Source organism: Osmia bicornis, chromosome 9 (genome assembly GCF_907164935.1).
Source record: "Osmia bicornis bicornis chromosome 9, iOsmBic2.1, whole genome shotgun sequence".
NCBI classification, from domain to species: Eukaryota; Metazoa; Arthropoda; class Insecta; order Hymenoptera; family Megachilidae; genus Osmia; species Osmia bicornis.
In genome coordinates this window covers 7,004,157-7,023,891 of record NC_060224.1, presented here as the reverse complement: position 1 = coordinate 7,023,891, position 19,735 = coordinate 7,004,157, and the positions used below count along the sequence as shown (strand labels likewise).

Below are 19,735 nucleotides of genomic sequence, written 5' to 3'. Positions count from 1 at the left end.
TTGCTTGTGACAATGATTATTTTAATTATTTGTTAATTTATAGGTGAAAACACTAAAGCAACGAATAGCATTATTAGAAGAGGAATCGGCAGGATACAGAACGAGTCTACCGCTTCAATCACAAAGTTCTGGCGCCAGTGAGACGTCGTTATGACAACTCAGTGATTAATGAATATGATTTAACACCTGTTCGACAAGTATTTTTACTACCCTTCCTGTCGTTACAGAATGATTGAAATGAAAATAAAATTTACGTATTTTTTTACATGGATAGTTGCCCAAGGATAATGCTTAATTATTCGCTTTTGTAATTATACAAAAAAAAAAAAACACAAATTAGTGTAGCTGTCCTAATCAATTTCAAGCTAGGCTTATGCAAAATACGCTGCCGATACATCAATGCAAGTAAACTATTTAAGATGGTCCTCCAAGTATACTGTGAATTATAAATAATTGTTGCGTGATATATGTCATTTATAGATGGTGATAATCATCCTGTAAATATGTATATTTCAAGCATTAAAGAAAAGCGTGATATGTGTAAACTATAATAAAATAAATTGTGCTTTATTAAATCTGCTACTAAATAATAAGATGTACATTGTAAATTATTACGTAGTTTATTAATTGTATGCTAATGCTGGCATTAGTTCAGGTCTTTTTTTTAATTCTACAGAATTTTGAACTTTATTATTTACAAAATTGCACACTTTATTTACATTACATCATGTTTATCAGTTAGTACATTCTGATCTTCGGATAATCTTGCTTTTACTGCCTCTTCTATAAGATGATCCAAATCGTCGAGTGGTTTGTATATGTTGTGCACAATTTGCGAACCTGCCGCCATTGATACTATTGATAATGTGGCGAAAGACAAAAATCGAAACCATGATTTACCATATGGCATTGTAACAATTATTTATTTTCACAAGTATAAATGTAACTTGAATTTTTGTATTAATTTTCGACGCACCCCTAGTATCTATTGACTTTGGCTGTGGTCCTCGGTCTTAACCTCTTTAACCTTCAAATGGTTGCACTATTTCAACCCTAGGAGCAGAATTGCAGACTATATTCCATAATAAATTATTCTGCAGATTATGTATTTATTGGTTCTGTAAATGTTTAGATGTTCAACAACTTTTTTTGAACAATAATCACCACCTTTTTTATCTTCGTTACCGGTGATCTTTTTGACTGCATGTACGAACCCTAGTCAATAGTTTGTTCATCTAAAGTAGACAGTAAGGAATATCTCAAAGATTAGGGAAGGATAGACATATTTTAAAATCAATTTTAAATACACTTAATATATTTAAATAATAATATAAAACACTGTTATTTATAACTGTACATAATTTTAATCTTATTTTGTGTTCTTTAAGGTTCTTGATTTTCTTGTTGCTCCTGTAGATCCATTTCTGATGCCATGACCTCTGTAGCATTTTTCCCTGGAATATCTGGTTCTTCCTCTCCTGGTACATCACTAATCTCTAGACCTTCACCTTTGTTTATCATAGATTTCTGTATTTCTTCCTCTAAATGAACACATGCTTGTTCAATTTCATAATTTTTTGATACTAATCCAACCCATTGGGCTTCTAATGCTCTCAGTTTTTCTCCTCCTTGAGTTTGCATAGATTTTCTTTGCCAATTAACTTCCTGAATCTTTTTTCTCAATGCTTGTAATTGCTTCTGAGCTTGACTTACTAGTTGCACCAATATTTCTAAGTAAGATTTCCATGCCTCGCATCCATAATCCATCATTAGTTCAAGATTACAGATTCTAAAATAGTATTTTTATATAGAATATAGTGAGATCAATGTAAATACTAGATAACAATATGAAAGAACCACCTATTAAGATTATATACCTAGTTGCCTGGTGTTCCAATTGAGCACTACTGTTTTCCACACTTTCATTCCATGCAGCAAGATCATTCATTTTTCCTGGTGGAGGTGGAGGTAGCTCGTACCGTTTCATACTGAGTACTTCCATTGGCAAACGATTTTGCATCCTCTCAAATTCATGTTTCATTACTTCTGTTTCAAAAGCATTTATATTTAATGGTGGCAAGTGTTCTAAATAATTCTTTGTTGGCCTATAACGACGCGTTTCTTCTTCAACCATTGCCAGAGCCTAAAACATTTATTAGGGGAGATGAATATTATATTTGTTTATTTAATGTTAATATAAACATACATAATATAACCTTGAAATATTCTTCCACGAGTTATTATACAAAAACTATTTACCGCTTCTCTAACTCCAGGTTCATCATAGCCCTGATCAATGTACGGAAGTGCATCAACAATAACTTCTCCTGCCATTTAGGAAAATACTTTTCCCAACGTCAAAATTTGTCAACAATAATGGTTCAACTGTATTCAAATCTTATTGCATTTCCTGTTAAAACCCATTTTTCATTACCAAGAATATTTCTGCTGTAACTACCAATACCCACACGCAATTTCCTATAGAACTGTGTTACCATTGGTACTTGATAACAAACCCATCAAATTTTTAAGATCTATCTTTTGTTACAACAACATTTGATTATTATAATTGTAAGCAGTGATAAAACATTATTTTTTTAAAAAGTATTTAGTTTATTGCATGGTAATTATATTTATAAAGGTCAAATGTAGAATGACTATGAATGGTGCTTAAGAAATAGTGGATTCTGAGCATGCGTAATGGTTTACTGTGTAACTTCCGTTTGCGTCCATCTTCCTTTACGGCCAGGTAAGGCGTGTGAGCTGCCTGGTTAGTTTATATCTGATGCCCGAAAAGTTGTAAAATAGACGCGAAATGGTAAGAAATATTATAATTCATTTAGAATTCATTACTGTTTTGTATTTAATGTATTCAGGTTATTAAAATGCCTTTTGATTTACAAGAATTTCATATCGAATAGTGGACCGCATCCATCGCATAGTTGACCACGTGTAATAATTTGTAACATAATGTAGTTTTGTTTGGAACTTGTTGATCTATAATTTTATGCTTCAAATAGTTTTTGTTTTTTATTATATTAATTATAATTACATTGATGTAATATCTATTTGTATATAGTTATATATATAGAAATATTTGCAAGAGTATGATGATTTCAATGTGCTAATACGCCATGTGCCATTCCAATAGGAACCATCTTTGAACGCATCAGAACATAAAGTTTACTTTAATTTGTAATAATTGAGCTTATTGTTATCAAATGTTAAACAGGCGTATATTTTAACATTTTTTCTTCTTTTACAGGCGTTATCAACGGCGCGACCCCTTGTTACGGTTTATACCGATAAAAATGAGACGTCGGGCGAAACAATTTCTCTGCCGGCTGTGTTCAAAGCACCAATTCGGCCCGATATTGTAAATTTCGTTCACCAACAAGTTTCAAAGAATAGTAGACAACCATATTGTGTGTCTAAAGAGGCTGGTAAATATGAATTCATTTATTATTTAACTCAAGAATCAAATACTTTGACAAATTTTATGTTCTGTTTCTTATTTTTGTTAAAGAACTAATGTTAGAATTATTAAATATAGGTTTCTTTTGTTAGGTCATCAAACCTCTGCTGAATCATGGGGAACAGGACGTGCCGTAGCACGTATTCCGCGTGTTCGCGGTGGTGGTACTCACCGCTCTGGTCAGGGTGCGTTTGGTAACATGTGTAGAGGAGGACGCATGTTTGCCCCGACCAAGCCATGGAGACGTTGGCACCGCAAAATTAATGTTAACCAGAAAAGATATGCTCTGGTTTCCTCTATCGCTGCATCTGGTGTTCCAGCTCTTGTACAATCTAAAGGTAATTAACATCATATGATGATAATCAAGTAACTGATAAAATATGACAATGATGATAGGTATGGTCCGTGTTGCTGATTTAACATTGATTATATTAATTCCATTCTGCTGAGGGTTACATAGTCATTACTTGTTTTATATTGTCCTTTAAATAAATCCATAGTTACCTTTATTTTTTTGTTACATTCAGGTCACATGGTACAAGAGGTTCCAGAATTCCCTTTGGTAGTATCAGACAAAATTCAAGAGTACAGTAAAACTAAGCAAGCTGTTATCTTTTTAAGACGTATCAAGGCATGGAATGATATCCAAAAGGTAAATGTGCTTCTATCTTCATTATGCACCGTTAAATGTCCGCATCTTTATTATGATCACTTTAATTTAGATGCTCCTAATTAGGTGCTAAATAAACATGGTTATTTTGGCGTTCTTGACTAGCAAACTGCTGGGCAGGGGTAAAACTAATCAAACAATTGATTAATACATTAATCGATTAGAAAATAATTTCTTTCTTTTGATCATAGGTATACAAATCCCAACGTTTCCGTGCTGGCAAGGGTAAAATGCGTAACCGTAGACGTATTCAGCGTCGAGGACCTTTGATCGTATACGGTCAAGATCAGGTATACGAGAGTCTAACAAGTTACCTTTTCGAATTTCGTAACGACTTTACTTATTTTTATTCGTAAACTGTTCGTAGGGCATTCGCAAGGCGTTCCGTAACATTCCCGGTATCGATCTTATGAATATCAATAAGATGAATCTTTTAAAATTAGCACCTGGTGGTCACATCGGTCGTTTCGTAATCTGGACAAAGTCTGCCTTCGAGAAACTTGATGCTCTGTACGGAACATGGCGTAAGGAATCCCAGCTGAAAGCTGATTACAACTTACCTTTCCCCAAAATGGCAAACACAGATTTGGCAAGACTTTTGAAAGCTGACGAAATCCGTAAGGTTTTGAGAGCACCAAGGTATGTGAACCTGTTATATTATTATAAACAATGCGTTATGGAACTTGTGTATGATGATAATTTTTGGTCCGTGTTACTGACTGACAGTGATAATATCCTTAACCATATCTGATGCCTTCCTTTCATAAATGTTTTGGAATTGTTTTATTAGCCACATGTGCATCGGAGATAAATTTTATAATTGTAGGAAGAAGGTGGTCCGCAGTGTGAAGAAATTGAACCCGTTGACCAATACCCGTGCGATGTTGCGTCTGAATCCATATGCCGCTGTTCTGAAACGCGCAGCAATCTTGACTGCAAGGAAACGTCAACACGAGAAGGAACTTATTCTGGCCGAGAAGCGTGGAGTAAGTTCCGGTTCCAATATTTAATAATACTCGTTTTATATAATATCTGACGAAACATTTTTTCTGTACAGCTGAAGCTTCCAAAGTCTGTACCAGCTGTAAAGACCAAGCTGCTGTTAGAAAGACGTAGGAAACAAATATTAGCTGCAAAAGCAGCTAAACCTAAGAAGACAAAAACCGTGAAGAAGGCAAAAACCGCTACCGCGGCTAAGCCTGAAAAAGTGACTAAACCAACTGAAAAAGCCGCAGGGAAACCTGCGGCATCAAAAGCTGCACCCGTAAAGAAGTAACTTTTTACCAACAATTCGTTGTTGACCCATGACGTTTATTTGTTTTGAATAAATATGGGAGGACAACAGAGGATGATAGTTTTGTAATTGATCTCTAAACTATATTTCCTACCTTCGATATGATATTAATAATTTGTAATAATAAGAATACATAACGTTATGTATGTTTCTTTTTAAGCGGTGCCCGCATGAAAATTGTATCATTAAAAATTTCAATCGAGACTTTCTTCGCGTTTGCTTCGGACGGTATTAAAAAGTTAAGGTTCCTTATGTGCGACCAATCCTCTGCGCTATGCAATTTTATATTCAACATATTTTCAGTTACTAAAGTGGCGGTTCCTACTTTCAATCCTTCGATCTTGATCTCCGCCTGCAAGTACACGTTAATCCTATCGTTACCAAACTTTTCCAAATGCCACTGAATCTCATGAAATTTTACTAAATCGTGAAGTACGTGCAGCGTAAAGTTCTTTATTTTCGATGGTGTAGAAATTAGGAACCCTGTCAAATTTCAAGCTCGCCTTGAATCCATTCGACATCATTTCAAAATTCATGTAATCATTTTGCTTTAAGGTGATTGCGTTTTCTTGGCAATGAGGCGGTAGCGTATCCATAGCGGTCAGTCTAAACGAAAATATTGGAGTCTCCTGTCAGGAATCATTTTTTCACGAGTCAACTGGATGAACTTATTCGAAACCAGCTTCGCACGATCATCTTTTGTTCTATCGAGTTTGAAACCTTCGACTGCTAAATGGCTTCATGTAAGAACCATGATTAAAAAAAAGCAACATTTCAACTTTTCTCAATATATTTCTTTCTCATTTTACTAGGTTTCATTGCAGGTGCCGTAAGCACGAGCATTCTGTTCTTATTGTCCACCACCGCACGAACTTTCGCGCTATCGATATCATCCGGTATAAGCAAGTTCTCGCAGTGCTTCATTATCTTTTTAATGATATCACCAGCGTTCGATTTATCGATGATCCCTGGCAAATGACTAGTGAACTGATCGTTAAATGGCCTGCACACGTTTACCCGCAGATTGTTTCCTTTTACGGTTATTTTGATGGAAGACATATCCACCTCCGGCGACAGCAGCATTCGTGCCTGCAATTTAATGGATTACACACACCATTGATTGCAATGATCGTTCATTAACCCCTTGCTTTATGATCACAGCTAATATCAGAGTGGTTAATTGGTACAAAAATTGTAAGGCAAGGGGTTAATTAACAAGCCAGGATCCACCTCATAAACGTTGTCCGATCGAACACCAATTGAAACAATCTGCATTACATAGCCGCAGTCAAGCGGTCTCGCAATTCTCTCGGTCACTGGTTTACCAGAGTGTACCACTAAAGGATTCGGTTTTCTGACAAATTGAAAGGAAGTTGCACATTTTGGACAGTGTGCCGATTCCATCGTCGCGTTTTCATTGCTCTTTAACTGATTTCTCTTTACGTTCATTTTTCAGACGACTCGAACATGCACCATGTCATCGCAGAAAGAAACACGTGGTGATCGAGCGCTCTATCTTCGAAGGGTGCAACAACGGTCACGAAAGGTTTACTTGTCAATTTGGAAAGTGTGCTAGGAGGAGTGACAATTGAAAATCAGTTGAAAACAAAGTAACGAGCATGTTCGATATTGCACGATCTAAATAGCTTTGTGCGAGGAGGTAATATTTTTTAATTGAATAATTTGCAATCAATGCTCCTTACTTACCAATTCAACCGTACTGTTTTGGAGCATCGAGAACCTCATTACAATTTCATTATTATTTGATTGTTATAAAGATACTTATAAAAATTCTTGTTAATAATCGAGGCATTAATTAAAAATTTTTATAACGCAGTGGTGGTGTTGAGAAGAGTCGAGTGTGAAGATGTATGAGAGAGGATCACCTAACTATAACCGGCAGTTTGTTTAACATTCGTGTCTGCATTGTTTGAAACGCCTGCGCGAATTTCCTTTGGAAGAGACGCGTTGGTAGGGGTAGCGCGGGATTCAGGGTCGAAATTGCACGGTGGTTGAAAAGCATCGGACATCAGTCGAGGACAGGCGGTCTCGCGTTTAAGTGGTATATCAATTCCATGTCGCCTTTGGTCCTGTTCTTTCATTGCGGAGTTTTGGCAATTATTTTCGGGAACGGTAAGTCCGCTTTTGCTAGATTTCATTTTTAACCCTTTACTTCCCAAGCGCACCCCTTTCAGTACAAGTTTAATTAAGTATCGCTTCGTTGAGTTATCGTTAATTTTTGTCAAGTTAAAAAGTTTTAATGAAAAGGAAACTTTTCAAATGAGTTCCCATGTTTTATGTTATTTTTATTCTCGTAGAACTTGCTGTGATGATGGTTACGTTGAAGGAACCGCGAAGAGGGTTAAATCTATTCAACCACCGATTTGTTTTTCAAATTAGATGAATTATTAAATATCTGAAATGTATTCAGTTCATTTTAAGAGTTTTTCCAAGTGAATCACATTAGTAGAATTTAAATCGTTCATGTTCATTAATTTCATTTAAAAAGATGTTTTGTTTGGTAACCGAATTAAACCGCTTCAATAATTTAACTTCATAAATACATAAACATTCGCTACTTAATTAATGGGCAATTCATAAATTAATTCCTGGTTTTCTTTCATTAAAACTGTTACTTAATTATGTTCCAATACAAATGGAAAACAAATTATACGTCTAGTTAATTGATTTTACTTCTCTCATCGACTATGCGATCTTATTAAACAAGATTACAAGTTTCTCCCCTGATTAAATCTCTCCCCAACAGGGAAATACAAAAACTCGTTAAAGGAAAACGTCTTCTGTTTCCTTTCGTTTCATTTTTGCCGTGTTATGAAAATACGGTGTAATCATTTCCGTTTTGCATGCGAGATTGAATCTCGATAACAGATCTGACGAAGGCGGCAAGGAAAATGTTGATTAAGAACGGCTCGTCTAGTGATTAAGGGCAATTTCTTCTGTCTGTTCGATAAATGGATTGCTCGTTCGACAGGATTTCCCGAGTTGGAATTTCATGAAGTTCGATAGAGTTGTAAATCAATTTCTTCGAATATTTTCACCCCCGTTACTCCGAGAACTTCACTAGAAACTCGATGATTTCTATCCTTTTTTTATAGTGCATATGCTTACAAATTCTTCGAAATTTGTATTGAAGAGGGAGAAGGAAAAAAAGTTTTCAAGATTGGAAAGTTTCACTGTTCGAGACAGGTGGTTCGAAACGTTCCATTTTCCGCTTGGATTTTTCCTCCTGACAAACTTTGAAACACATTCTTCAAACATGATTTCCATGTTCGGTTAGAGAGCGCACGGTTGTTGACGAAATAAAGGAAACGTATTCTCGTTAGCATGCAAATAACGAGTGGAGGAGTTCGAAGGAGAGTTTGCCGACTGCCTTAACTTCTTTCCTCCACAACAAATGACTTGGGGCTAAGGATATGCATCAAGAGATTCGTGTTCACATTGAAATGATTTTTTTTTTTATCTACTTATATAAATTCAAAATTTAATATTTTAAAGGCAACGTTCTAAAAAATATTTATTTTTTCTTTAGTTAATGAAAAAAGTGTCGAAACGGAAGCGACAGAATCTCCTTGCGTATAAATTCGAAATAGTCAGGAAACATGGCAACAAAGAGGAATGGGAGAGGAGAGGGAAGAGCGGAAACCCGATAAAGCTTGGACACTCCACGATTCTGTTTGATACCACGCGAGCCTGGAGTGTCCATGAATTACCGTGCAAATCCAGGATGCAACGTTGGAAAGCTCTGCATCGATACGATCCTACAAAACGTGGAAAATGTACAACGCGAAGCTCTTCATTCTTGCGAAGCACCAGCCAGTCGACTCTTTTATCCCTTCTGACTGGGAGGGAGAGCTATCGAAAAAGCTCTTCAACCGCGAAATAGACTCGCAGGTTTCCTCGTTGCTACGCTAAATCGAAGTCGAATTTGTAACGAGATGCTGCGTGAAACGAAAATCCTTCGAGGAACCGCGGTTCTTACGAAACGACATCCTTATTCCCGTTTCTTTTCAATATTTCGCCCCTACGCTTCCGTTAAATTCTGTTGAAAAGCCTGTGAGCTCGTTGCACGCAGGAAAAGAATCGCGAATCTTTTTAAATATTTCAAGAATCGTCTAAAGATATATTAAGAAAAGTATGATTCGATCCTCGATCAGTAATTACATTGGTGGCGAGGTAAACAAACCGATCGATCTGCGAGTCGCTTGGCGAATTTCTACGGGTGGCGAGCATGCAAATTTCGACGATGTTCCGATCGCGAATTAGTGGCGAGAGGAGTGAAACGGCTCTTCGCCGCGTCGTTTACACGAAAGGCCAACGCAAACGTTTAATAACGAAGTTCGCCAACTGTCTTCGTTAAAGATCGAAGGGGAATAACTGTGTCGAGGTGACAAGAATCTGTGCGACGATCGATTTTCGGGAAATATAAAATTTAAATTCCGGACGATTATTGTACACGGGTAGATTTTAATGCCAAGGGAAAGGATAACAAATGCCTTCAAACGTATTCAAACAATGATACTGCTATTCCATTGTTCGATGAGATAATAAGTTAATACGCTTTGTTGTATTTTGCAGTCGAAATTCTCTTCCAGCGTGCACTGTATGAAAAGCGGAATACGTTGCTTCGTGTAAACACTGGAGGATAATGAAAAAATACAGAAATTTTGCACGCTGAAAAGTACACACACCGATCGTTTTGAAAGGGTGAATTTATGACGCAGAGTTACACTGAATAGAATTTTTTGATGATCGAGGAAGTAAGAGTTTTACCGTTTCCTCTTTCACGAAAATATTCATTAAATAAACAAATTCCTGGTTGAAAAATCACTCGTTAGATGGTTAAATGTCACTGAAATGTTATTCTAAATGTGTTCCCCTCGGCGTGATCAGTTTCGCTATTAATTATCGATATTTACTAAACACGTAGAGTTCTCGAAGATAGCGAAATTTGCGTGCTAAGAATAGATCCCTTTAGTTTCCGCTTGATTAGCTGATAAATTCGCCTCTTTTACCAAGCCACATTGAAACACGACAAAACAATGCTTTTAAATAAGTGTTTTCTGACAGACCGTCGAATCTGTCCGCTTGTAAATCAGCAACTTTTTCCGATAACTCTCTTTTTTTCGGGGGAGAGAATATCGGAATCAGTTGTAAGGTTGCCCGTTAAACGATTCAGAAAAGTGAAACGCCTCCACGTATGGAGGTGGCTAGCTATATCGTCATCTGACGTAGATTTAACGATCGGAATTAAAAGGGTTGGAGGAAAGATTTTGTGGACCATTTTCACTCTGACCTTGGTACATATGAATTTTTTATAATGTCTTCATCTTGAAGCTTTTGAAAGCTTTTTTATCAGCGTACACAATCAACCTTCGCCCAACATTCTCGTGCAAGCGTTTCATTAGAAGATCAAAGGACACTTCTAACTTTAATCAACCAATCCCACAACCATCGAATACTTTTTCTTCCCAACCAGTAAGACTCATTGTCTCAGCCGAGAGATGCTTTATTTAATTGAGGTTTGACGACAACGCTTGGTAAGCTTTGAGAGAAGACAGAATCGAAGGAAGATTAGTCGAAGGATGGGTTCCATCGCGTTTCGAGACACAGTACCCACTTCTGTGGGACGAACGCTTCCATCTATAGACAACGCCATTTGATGTAATAAAGGGAATTACATTTGCCATTAGAGAAAAGGGGACGGAATTGAAACCCGATTCCAAACGATTATACGATTAAATTTTATGCTTGTTAATAGTTCATGTACACTGTATTCGCAGGTTTGGGAGATGAACACGAATACAGACTGACGAAGTATCTGCTCGATGGATACGACGCTGGTGTTCGACCAGCTAAAAATTCTTCACAACCCTTGGCAGTCGTCTTTGGACTTTCTCTTCATCATATAATCGATGTGGTGAGTATTCGGTGAACATCAAAAGTTCCTGCTATATTTTCATATTACATCCGTGAGAAATGATCCTTTCGTTAGGAATATACAGGAGATAAATGTTTGAAATTTCTCATAAAGTTCATGTATATTCGTCTAAGTCATTTGTCTTAAGTATTTTCAGTTACCACGCCTTTCTACCATGGGAATCTTGTTTCTCTTTCGATCCAGCTTCCTGTCAGCGTCGACAGTTCTCAAGGAAATGGAAATAAATGTATCGTAATATAAATATAAATCGATATTTCCTGGGGTAAACGTTACCGTATCAAGCAGCAACGATACTTCCCTCGAAGTTAATGCAGGTCCAACCAGGCTTGACCCGGATTTCATGCTTCCTATAACTCGTCAAAAGAACACGTAACGAGATCCTTGTAAAACAACCAGCAATTTGCTGTTTCGTGCGAGTTTTTACAATCATGTACAGATTATTTACCGTGTACGAATAGCGGATCATTTCATAAATGTTCTTTTTATCTCGATTGCATCTTGACATACTGTAGGAATTCTAGAAATAGTTTAACCATACGATCTCTGTTCCAAATACTTGTAGAAGGTACTTTAACTATTTGAAAGCTACAACCTTGTTTAACACCGTGCCAGCATTTCTTTTAACGCATTAAAGTATTAAAGAACGGTCCTTGTATTTACCGAAGCGTGCTTCTAAGAGTTGCAATATGGTATTCTTTATCGCACGAACATCAAAGAAAATTTATGAGAAAATCGGTCGAGTACCGTGTTTTATAGAAAACTTTATTCATTCATCGTTGTTGCAGAAGGATTTTACAAACGACTGCGTTTGAATGAATTCGAAGAGGAAGGTGGTCGTTGGTAATCGAAGGAAAAGATTTTACTTTGATTTCCATTGCAGGACGAGAAGAACCAGATACTCACGACGAACTGTTGGGTGACACAGGTCTGGACGGACCACCATTTGAAATGGAACGCTTCGGAATTCGCTGGAATTCGAGTGATTCGTGTACCATACAATCGTGTTTGGAGACCGGACACGATTCTCTACAACAAGTAAGTTACGATTTTTCGCGTGGAAAATATCCGTATGAAAATTATTCTCTCTTTAATTCTGTGCCATGTTATAATTATCAAGAATATTTCTGCTCCATATCTTTCCTCTATGCAGACACACATACACACACTTGTTCAAAATATTATAAAACAGAGCATTTCGTATTGATTGACTGCAGCAGAGCGGTGCTGATTTCTTTTCTCCGATATCAGAGCCTGTACCATTGAATGTTGTTTCCAGTGCGGATCCCCAATACAGCTCGGCGGTTATCAATACGAATGTGATCGTCAGTCACACGGGAGAAGTAGTGTGGCTAAGTCATGGAATCTTTCGCAGCAGCTGCGACATAGACGTGGAGTTTTTCCCCTTCGATGAACAACGCTGCGTCCTGAAATGGGCCTCTTGGACATACGATGGATACCAAGTAAGCTTAAATTTTCTTCTATTCATTCTATAAAAACATAGCGATTTTTATTGTAGACTTATATTTTTGCACGAATCCTTTCACTACGGTGACGCCAGGACGAGAAACGAGGCGATTCCATAGAACCTTGCGAATTTCAACAGACCTATAGAAGATGCATGCAGTTTTCCGCGCAATTAACTCGATCGAAATCGTTGGTGACATCCGCCTGGAACATCGTTCAATACGTTCCAACCCTCTGCATTCCTCGCACAAATGGTTTATTTAAATCATCATCGATTCGAAAATTACTCGGCTATTTTTTTTTCTTTCTCCGGGTTAAATGCCGCACTAATGAGTCCATTACAAGTTTAAATTGATGTATAGATTCGACTTTCATGGAACAATTTCGTATGCAAATTTGAGTGTAAGAGTTGGTATAGTTATTTAACGAACAACTTCGGTTACGCGATTTAATAGGAACACCATATTGCAATCCACATCAAGTCGGATGATCCTTCTCTATATTGCCCTCAATTTCACGCAGTTCCTCTCTCGGTACGATATGCAAACGAGAAAGTGGTATATCGGTTGAAGGACCATCTGGCGGAGGATAAAAAATATTGGTTTGACCGAAACCTTGAAACTTAACACTTTGCCAACCACCTGAATCGCCTAACGCTCGATAACATGTATTTACTTAACCCTTTTGCGGTAGTGATCGATAATTGATCGTTGTAACTTGTAAGTACAGGTAATTGCAAGTATCATCGATCCCTTCAGTCTTTCACTGAAATTTATCGATCAGGTTTAAATTAATAAGTTTCCTTGAAAGTTATCAATCGTAAGAGAGATACAGGAAGCTCGTTCCCTTTTATTTCCAGAAAAATTAAATTTGCCATTCGATCCGATATCCTTATATTGTGTCTGGCCTCTTAGTAAAAATCTGGACGTTTTGGGGCTTCCTCGGGATTAAGAGTTCGTTCTTTCGGTGCATGGAACTCTGTCGAATTGTTATATGCTGACCCAGCGTTTCTCAACCATTTTTGGCCCGCGGACCGGTGGTTTTTCTTTAACAAAATAATTTTACTAGGTACTAAAGAATTACTACATAAGTTTAAAATTAGTTAAAAATATTTTTATTTCGTAATTTAATAAATTAAAATTTGATTATCATTCTTTTGGAATAAGAAAATTTGTTAACGCGGACAGGTAAAAATTCTCCGCGGACCAGCGTTTGAGAATAGGGTGTCCCGAATAAGATGCACACCTGAAAATTCCTCATAGAGAAGTCCTTTGTCATTTTACAACACAGAAGTTTGTTCTTAAGCTACGAGCAGCTTAACATTGGGTGTTCGACTTCCGGAGCGGCGTGTTTAAACCTTTGGGCAGATTCTGTTCCGGCCCGAATTCGTATAACTTATGTTCCAAGAAGTTGGCAAAGTTCGCCGTGCGTGTCGCGAGTTCCGGAATAACATTGATACGAAATGTACGTGGGCGACGATTAATTCGAAAACTTGGCACCCGTATATTACACGTTTCCGCGTGAGAACACGAGTTGGAACTGCGCTTTGTAATCTCGTTCCTTAGACAATAATCAGAGAGCAACGTTCGTGTTGTAGGAATTATTTTTAAGCAAACACGTGTCAAACTGATCATGAACAAAGGTGAGACTGGCACTGTGTTATTAGTATTACTTCACGTGTAATGTCTATTGCAACGAGAATTTTCCTTTTCCCGTCGCGTCGAATACAATTTCCGTGTCGCTTCGTTTTCCCTGTCCGACAGCTGTCCGCTAACGTGTCCGAAGATTCAACGAAACGCGCTGACATGTAATCGCGTTTCGTTTCACCGGATTTAATTCGAAGCGACGCTTCAACACCCTTAATTCCTGATTTCTTTCGTCTGTACGCGTGTCAAACGGTTTAACGCGTCAGCGCACGTTCGGTTAATCTTCTCTTTTACTAATTACTCTGCGACACGTTCGCTACGGGTCGAGGGGGCAAAGTCGTAACACGAAGCGTACAGAAACTTGCGTTTCCGCGAAGGATTTCTCTAAATTGAACTAACCCATTGTCGAAGGGGAGACGTTAAGTGCGAAATATGTTGTACAGCTCGAACTGGAGAGGCAGAGCGAACAAGGAGACGTGAGCAATTACCAAGCGAACGGTGAATTCGACTTGGTCGATTTCTCCGCGAGAAGGAACGTCGAGTACTATTCATGCTGTCCGGAACCGTATCCAGACATCACCTACGAGATACGTCTAAGACGTCGACCGATGTTCTACGTCTTCAATTTGATTCTTCCATGTATACTCATCAACGGCGTTGGTGAGTCTCCTGTCTGTACTATCCTCTGAAAGAATTTTAATACAAATTTCCCCTCGAAGGATTACAATCACTTTCAGTAAGAGGGTTCAAGTGTCCTTATCGTGTCTGGTGCAGGAAATTTCATTAAAACCTTCGGGAATCATAAAAAGACGCTCTAACAAGGACCGCCCTGTGCATCGCGATATTCTCCTTGAAGGATATATTCTAAGGAAACGTCCTCGATTAAACCTGCTTGACAAAGAGAGGCTCGAGTTTAACGCGTTCGATGGAAAAAGATTTATGCGAAAGTTTCTTCGACCTCCTTGTTGACATGACTCGAAAGTTTTCGTGCTCTGGTCCAAGAATCCCTTCTCTTCGATATTCTAAGAGAAGTTTGTTCCTTTTTTTTTTCTTCTAACATGACCTGTTCTCCGTTTGTTCAGCCCTGTTGGTATTCTACGTGCCCTCGGAATCGGGAGAGAAAGTCACCCTCGGGATCTCGGCTCTTCTCTCTATGACGGTCTTCCTAATGACTATTCGCGAGACACTGCCGCCCACGGAGAAGACACCTCTGATAAGTGAGTATCTTTATTAACCCCTTATTAAGGATAATTTGTGAAACGAACGAAATACCTGTGTTGTATATCGACTTTCCTAAACGTCTTCGCTATCAGACTTTAGAAGCAGGTCATCGCAGTGTGCCGTAGCGTTTAAGCGTTCACGACCTACCCCTGATATTCCCTGATGGGAATATTTAGTATCGACAATGGAGTATGCGATATCGCGTGATGGGATATTTAACGTTGACGATCGTTAACACTCGGTATCGAGTGATCCAGACGATGAACAATGATTACGACACTTTATTTCACTAAAATGATAATTTTAAAAACAGCGAATCTGCATTGTTAAAATATAAATTTACATTGTTAGGATATCGTTTAAGAAATCTGAGATCGTTATTTATCTCTTTCGAGACGTGAAATTCTACCCTTCGCGATTGTTTTATTTCCATCGTTCGTTAAAGGAATAAAGGGTTTCCTTTTTCCTAAACGAGAAGGAGGATATCTTTGTTTGCAACCCTGTTGACACTGTCCCTTCAAAGTATAATGTGAAAAGAAATTGATACAAAATTCCGTGTGAAACTCGGGGATATTTCATAGTGCTTGCAGCATCAATGGTGTAACCGCGTTGATTGAAAATTCCCAGGTGTCCCGTTTGAAAGTCCTCGGATACCAATGTGAAACGCGGTGGAATCGCGTTTAGCCCGTGGCAAAAGCGTCCTATACCATCCCAGCTGAGCGTATTCCGTGAGAAACTCTAATTGGAAGCGTGGTAGACAATTAATTTATCTAAACAACAATGGAATATTTCGCAAACCTTCAATTAACTACGTTCAATGGTTCGTTTCTACCAGTCGCACGATTATCAATTAACTTGATCGTTCTGTTTTCAGGTCTTTATTACGGAGTCAGCATTTGCTTGGTGTCTTTCGCTTCGGGATTAGCCGTGGTTACGTTAAATCTTCATCATCGCGGCGTTCGAGGTAGCAGAGTACCCGGTATCGTTCGATCTTTGGTCTTGGACAAACTTGCCAGGATAGTGTTCCTGAATTTCCAAGAGGAGAAGAGATCGGTAAACTTTCCGAACATACTTAGCACAAAATCTGATGTTCCATAGCGAAGACTTTGATCAACTAGGACGAAATTAATATACGAAAGCTGTACTTAAACTTAAGATACACGATATGGACTCTTATAGTTTGTGGCTTTTAGCTGTAAGCCATGGTTATTTCCTTCACAGTATCAGCTTATGAACGATGTATTTTGCATTAGGAACCAGTCGAGCCACCCCGAAGAAAGAACAACTGCCCGTTGCATTGTAAACCGGAAGTAGCACAGTCACAGTCATCCCCGAAGTTCGTTACCAGAAGGGAGGAAAGCAACAGTAGCAGTCCTAGTTTGGGTGAGTTTCGAGCTGCTGCTAGAACAATGAACTGGAAAAAATCAACGACTGGTGCAGATCTAGGAAAAGAAGGTGGCCTCGAAGCCCAATGGTCGAGAGTCCTGGGAAGAGTACACGCGACGATCGAGAGGAACGAGAAACGATTGGCAGAGCAAGATCGTCGGGAAAGGATGGAATTGGATTGGAAACAGGTCGCTTTGGTCAGCGATCGAGCACTTCTTTGCATTTTTTTTCTCACGACGATCGTCAGCACCACCGTCATCCTTTGCGGCTCACCACCTACTACGAACATCGCCAAAGAATAATGTTCATGACACGAGAATAACTTTGTTTCGAATAAGAATCGATTGGTTTTTTCTCCGATCTTTAGTAAGGTATTACGTTTACTTTTTTTTTCTTTTTTTAATTTACTTTCAGAAACGATTCTGGTAGCTCTCTTCCTTTTTTATACAATAAAAGAGGTAATTCATTGAATCGTCTGTAAATATACGTGTGTCAAACGATGTTGAATCGATTAACTATAAGTATCTTAAAAATAAGATGTATAGCATTTGTTTAACAGAGATATACTGGTATGGAAATAAACTCTCTGTTTGTTTAATGATGATATTCATTTATTAACTATAGGACGGAAATGTAGAAATTCTTAATACATAAATGCATATAGTTTTAATAGTAATCAGGTACTGGTGCACAAGCTATTTTCACAAAATCTTCGTATTTAACGTGTCCGTTTGGAGACACGTTAGCTTCTCTAAAAATCTGCTCCACTGCAAAATAAGTAGAAATTAGTTGTTTATTGAAAATAGCTTATCAGTTGTTAGAACAAACCTTCTTTGCTGCTCAATTGTTCTCCCCAATGGAGCAACATATGAGCCAATTGTCTAGCAGGTATAGTGCCAGTCCTAAACTTATCTGCAGCTTGAAAAGCTTCTATTACTTCTTTAGGAAGGTCTTCTGCTCTAGTTTGTAGATGCATTACTTCTAAGAAATCAGCAAACGACATTTTCCCTCCTAAAAGTAAGAATCTTTAGCTTTAAAAACTTCATTTTCTTATTGATCACTTAATCTTATTCATACCTTTATCCTTCAGGTATTTATTTAGCTCTGCAATAGTGGGACTCAACCCTAGTGACCGCATAATGATTGTAAGTTCGTCCAAAGTTCGTATCTGACCGCTTCTTGCAAACAAGTAGAAGCATTCTCTGAATTCTGAAGGATAATACACATTTCTGTTATAAAATATAACTGGATAGTACCATAACCAGAAGAATAATCAACCCACGTACCGTCTATATCTTCCTCTCGAAAATAACGAGCCTACAATGGAAAGCAATTATGTATGAATCTGATATTTTCATAGGTAATGTAGCAATAGTTACCATAATTAATCTTTTACAAGACTTTTGTAAAAATTTCTTGTTTTCACTGTTCGTTTACGTGTCAGACAACGTTATTCAAGGGTAGAGCTAGGTTCATTCTGACATTTTACCTAACTGTACCTGATTTCTTTTCATTGTACAGAGGCGACGCCTTCGGATGCAACTCGTACTAATCGTGGTAATCCGTTACCACTTGCGATCGATCGATCTTCATTTGAATTTCACATAAAAATTCATCTTTTTTTGATAGTCTAGTGATCTCACAGTGAGAGCAAGTCCCTTTTATTAATAATCTGTGTCCTATTTAAACAAGCAATGTGTATGTATATTCTTGTTTTGCTTTTCTTACTGTCTGTAATTCTTTATCTAGGAAACAAGGGAGGAAAATGCAGAAAAACAAAAAGCGAGTCGCTCAGTCAATGAAATTATCACCACCAGCATGGCCATCATCACCAGGAAAGGAAAAAGAAGAAGATAGGATGTTTTATGAACTAAACGTCACTTAGTTATGAAAGAGGTGACAAGATTGGGGGGTTAAATAAGCCACCTGGAGGGGTCTTTCACGGAGGGGCCCCTTCTCCGCCAAACAACCCCACTTCGACGGTATCACATCGCTAGTTTTCTTGCATTTACCTCCGTCTACGGATGGGGCTAAACCTTCTGTAAACATGAACAAGAAAGATTCTAAATTCATGGAGCCAAAAGGTACTATCACACTTTGATTTCACAAAAGTTGATAAAAAGATAGATGCTAATTTAGATAATTATTTCTTAGGTAACAGAGTCTTCTTAAACAACTACAATTGATTTGAATGAACGCTGTATAAATATGCAAGGAAGTATTTAAAAAAAAGCTGCTTTATAAACAAAAGAATTAATGGTAATCGGTAAAAATACATTTCCATCGAACATTAGAAAGAGCTGAGCAATCGTAAACCCTTCGATCGCCCTTCTGTTTCAGAAACGCAGCTTTCCTTTGACCGACGGCTAAGGTCAAGTTACAGGAAGGTGGGAGTTCGGGATAGGACGAGCAAGGAGGGGTGACAGGATGGTCGGGTTGGTGGTATAGCGTGCCACTATTGGAAAGCGTTGGTCCGCGTCCAGACATGGAAGGGATCCTTCGAATGGAAAGAGAACGCGCTATCAGGTAGATAAGAACAGGTAGAGGAGAAGTTGGATAGCTGGTCGGAGGGAAAGAGGGCGCAGCACAGCTGGGTCGAACGGCGCGGATGGTAGGGGAA

The 19,735-nt window shown here is 38.1% G+C and overlaps 7 protein-coding genes across 10 annotated transcripts in view; 4 read left to right on the top strand and 3 right to left on the bottom strand.

Moving 5' to 3' along the window:
* The window catches only part of LOC114874434 (colorectal mutant cancer protein), a 31,169-nt gene extending 30,795 nt beyond the window's left edge, over positions 1-374 (top strand). For all 3 annotated transcript variants that reach the window (XM_029183685.2, XM_029183686.2, XM_046287203.1), the window contains one exon: positions 44-374. In XM_029183685.2, the coding sequence (XP_029039518.1) occupies positions 44-154 (111 nt within the window). In that variant the 3' untranslated portion in view covers positions 155-374. The remainder of the gene's footprint in view (positions 1-43) is intronic.
* A 167-nt stretch (positions 375-541) lies between these two features.
* LOC114874440 (protein brawnin) lies at positions 542-1,251 on the bottom strand. The gene has a single exon (XM_029183695.2). The coding sequence runs from the start codon at positions 908-910 to the stop codon at positions 716-718; it is 195 nt and encodes a 64-aa protein (XP_029039528.1). The 5' UTR covers positions 911-1,251; the 3' UTR covers positions 542-715.
* Positions 1,252-1,293: 42 nt separating this feature from the next.
* LOC114874437 (pre-mRNA-splicing factor SPF27) lies at positions 1,294-2,447 on the bottom strand. The gene is made up of 3 exons (XM_029183692.2): positions 2,260-2,447; positions 1,878-2,143; positions 1,294-1,789 (listed from the first exon to the last, which is right to left on the bottom strand). The coding sequence occupies exons 1-3, from the start codon at positions 2,332-2,334 to the stop codon at positions 1,384-1,386; spliced, it is 747 nt and encodes a 248-aa protein (XP_029039525.1). The 5' UTR covers positions 2,335-2,447; the 3' UTR covers positions 1,294-1,383.
* A 263-nt stretch (positions 2,448-2,710) lies between these two features.
* Positions 2,711-5,492, top strand: LOC114874436 (60S ribosomal protein L4). Its single transcript, XM_029183691.2, has 8 exons — positions 2,711-2,818; positions 3,266-3,443; positions 3,568-3,813; positions 4,003-4,127; positions 4,337-4,435; positions 4,513-4,784; positions 4,972-5,131; positions 5,203-5,492. The coding sequence occupies exons 1-8, from the start codon at positions 2,816-2,818 to the stop codon at positions 5,419-5,421; spliced, it is 1,302 nt and encodes a 433-aa protein (XP_029039524.1). The 5' UTR covers positions 2,711-2,815; the 3' UTR covers positions 5,422-5,492.
* Positions 5,493-5,584: 92 nt separating this feature from the next.
* On the top strand, positions 5,585-17,713 carry LOC114874435 (neuronal acetylcholine receptor subunit alpha-10-like). Its single transcript, XM_046287205.1, has 9 exons — positions 5,585-6,182; positions 6,252-7,572; positions 11,241-11,377; positions 12,279-12,433; positions 12,675-12,858; positions 14,952-15,168; positions 15,591-15,725; positions 16,604-16,782; positions 16,983-17,713. The coding sequence occupies exons 2-9, from the start codon at positions 7,515-7,517 to the stop codon at positions 17,415-17,417; spliced, it is 1,500 nt and encodes a 499-aa protein (XP_046143161.1). The 5' UTR covers positions 5,585-6,182; positions 6,252-7,514; the 3' UTR covers positions 17,418-17,713.
* On the bottom strand, positions 17,709-18,615 carry LOC114874438 (calmodulin-like protein 4). Its single transcript, XM_029183693.2, has 5 exons — positions 18,495-18,615; positions 18,402-18,432; positions 18,193-18,324; positions 17,944-18,126; positions 17,709-17,882 (listed from the first exon to the last, which is right to left on the bottom strand). Exons 1-5 carry the CDS (start codon positions 18,495-18,497, stop codon positions 17,782-17,784), a joined length of 450 nt encoding a protein of 149 aa, XP_029039526.1. The 5' UTR covers positions 18,498-18,615; the 3' UTR covers positions 17,709-17,781.
* LOC114874433 (disintegrin and metalloproteinase domain-containing protein 10-like) overlaps positions 18,387-19,735 on the top strand; it is a 30,694-nt gene continuing 29,345 nt past the window's right edge. Inside the window, exons 1-4 of one of the 2 annotated variants that reach the window (XM_029183682.2) lie at positions 18,387-18,475; positions 18,865-19,199; positions 19,270-19,374; positions 19,456-19,641. The gene's annotated coding sequence lies outside the window, so the exon portion shown is untranslated. Of the gene's footprint in view, positions 18,476-18,864; positions 19,200-19,269; positions 19,375-19,455; positions 19,656-19,735 lie in introns of both variants that reach the window. The other variant, XM_029183683.2, reaches the window with a different exon arrangement.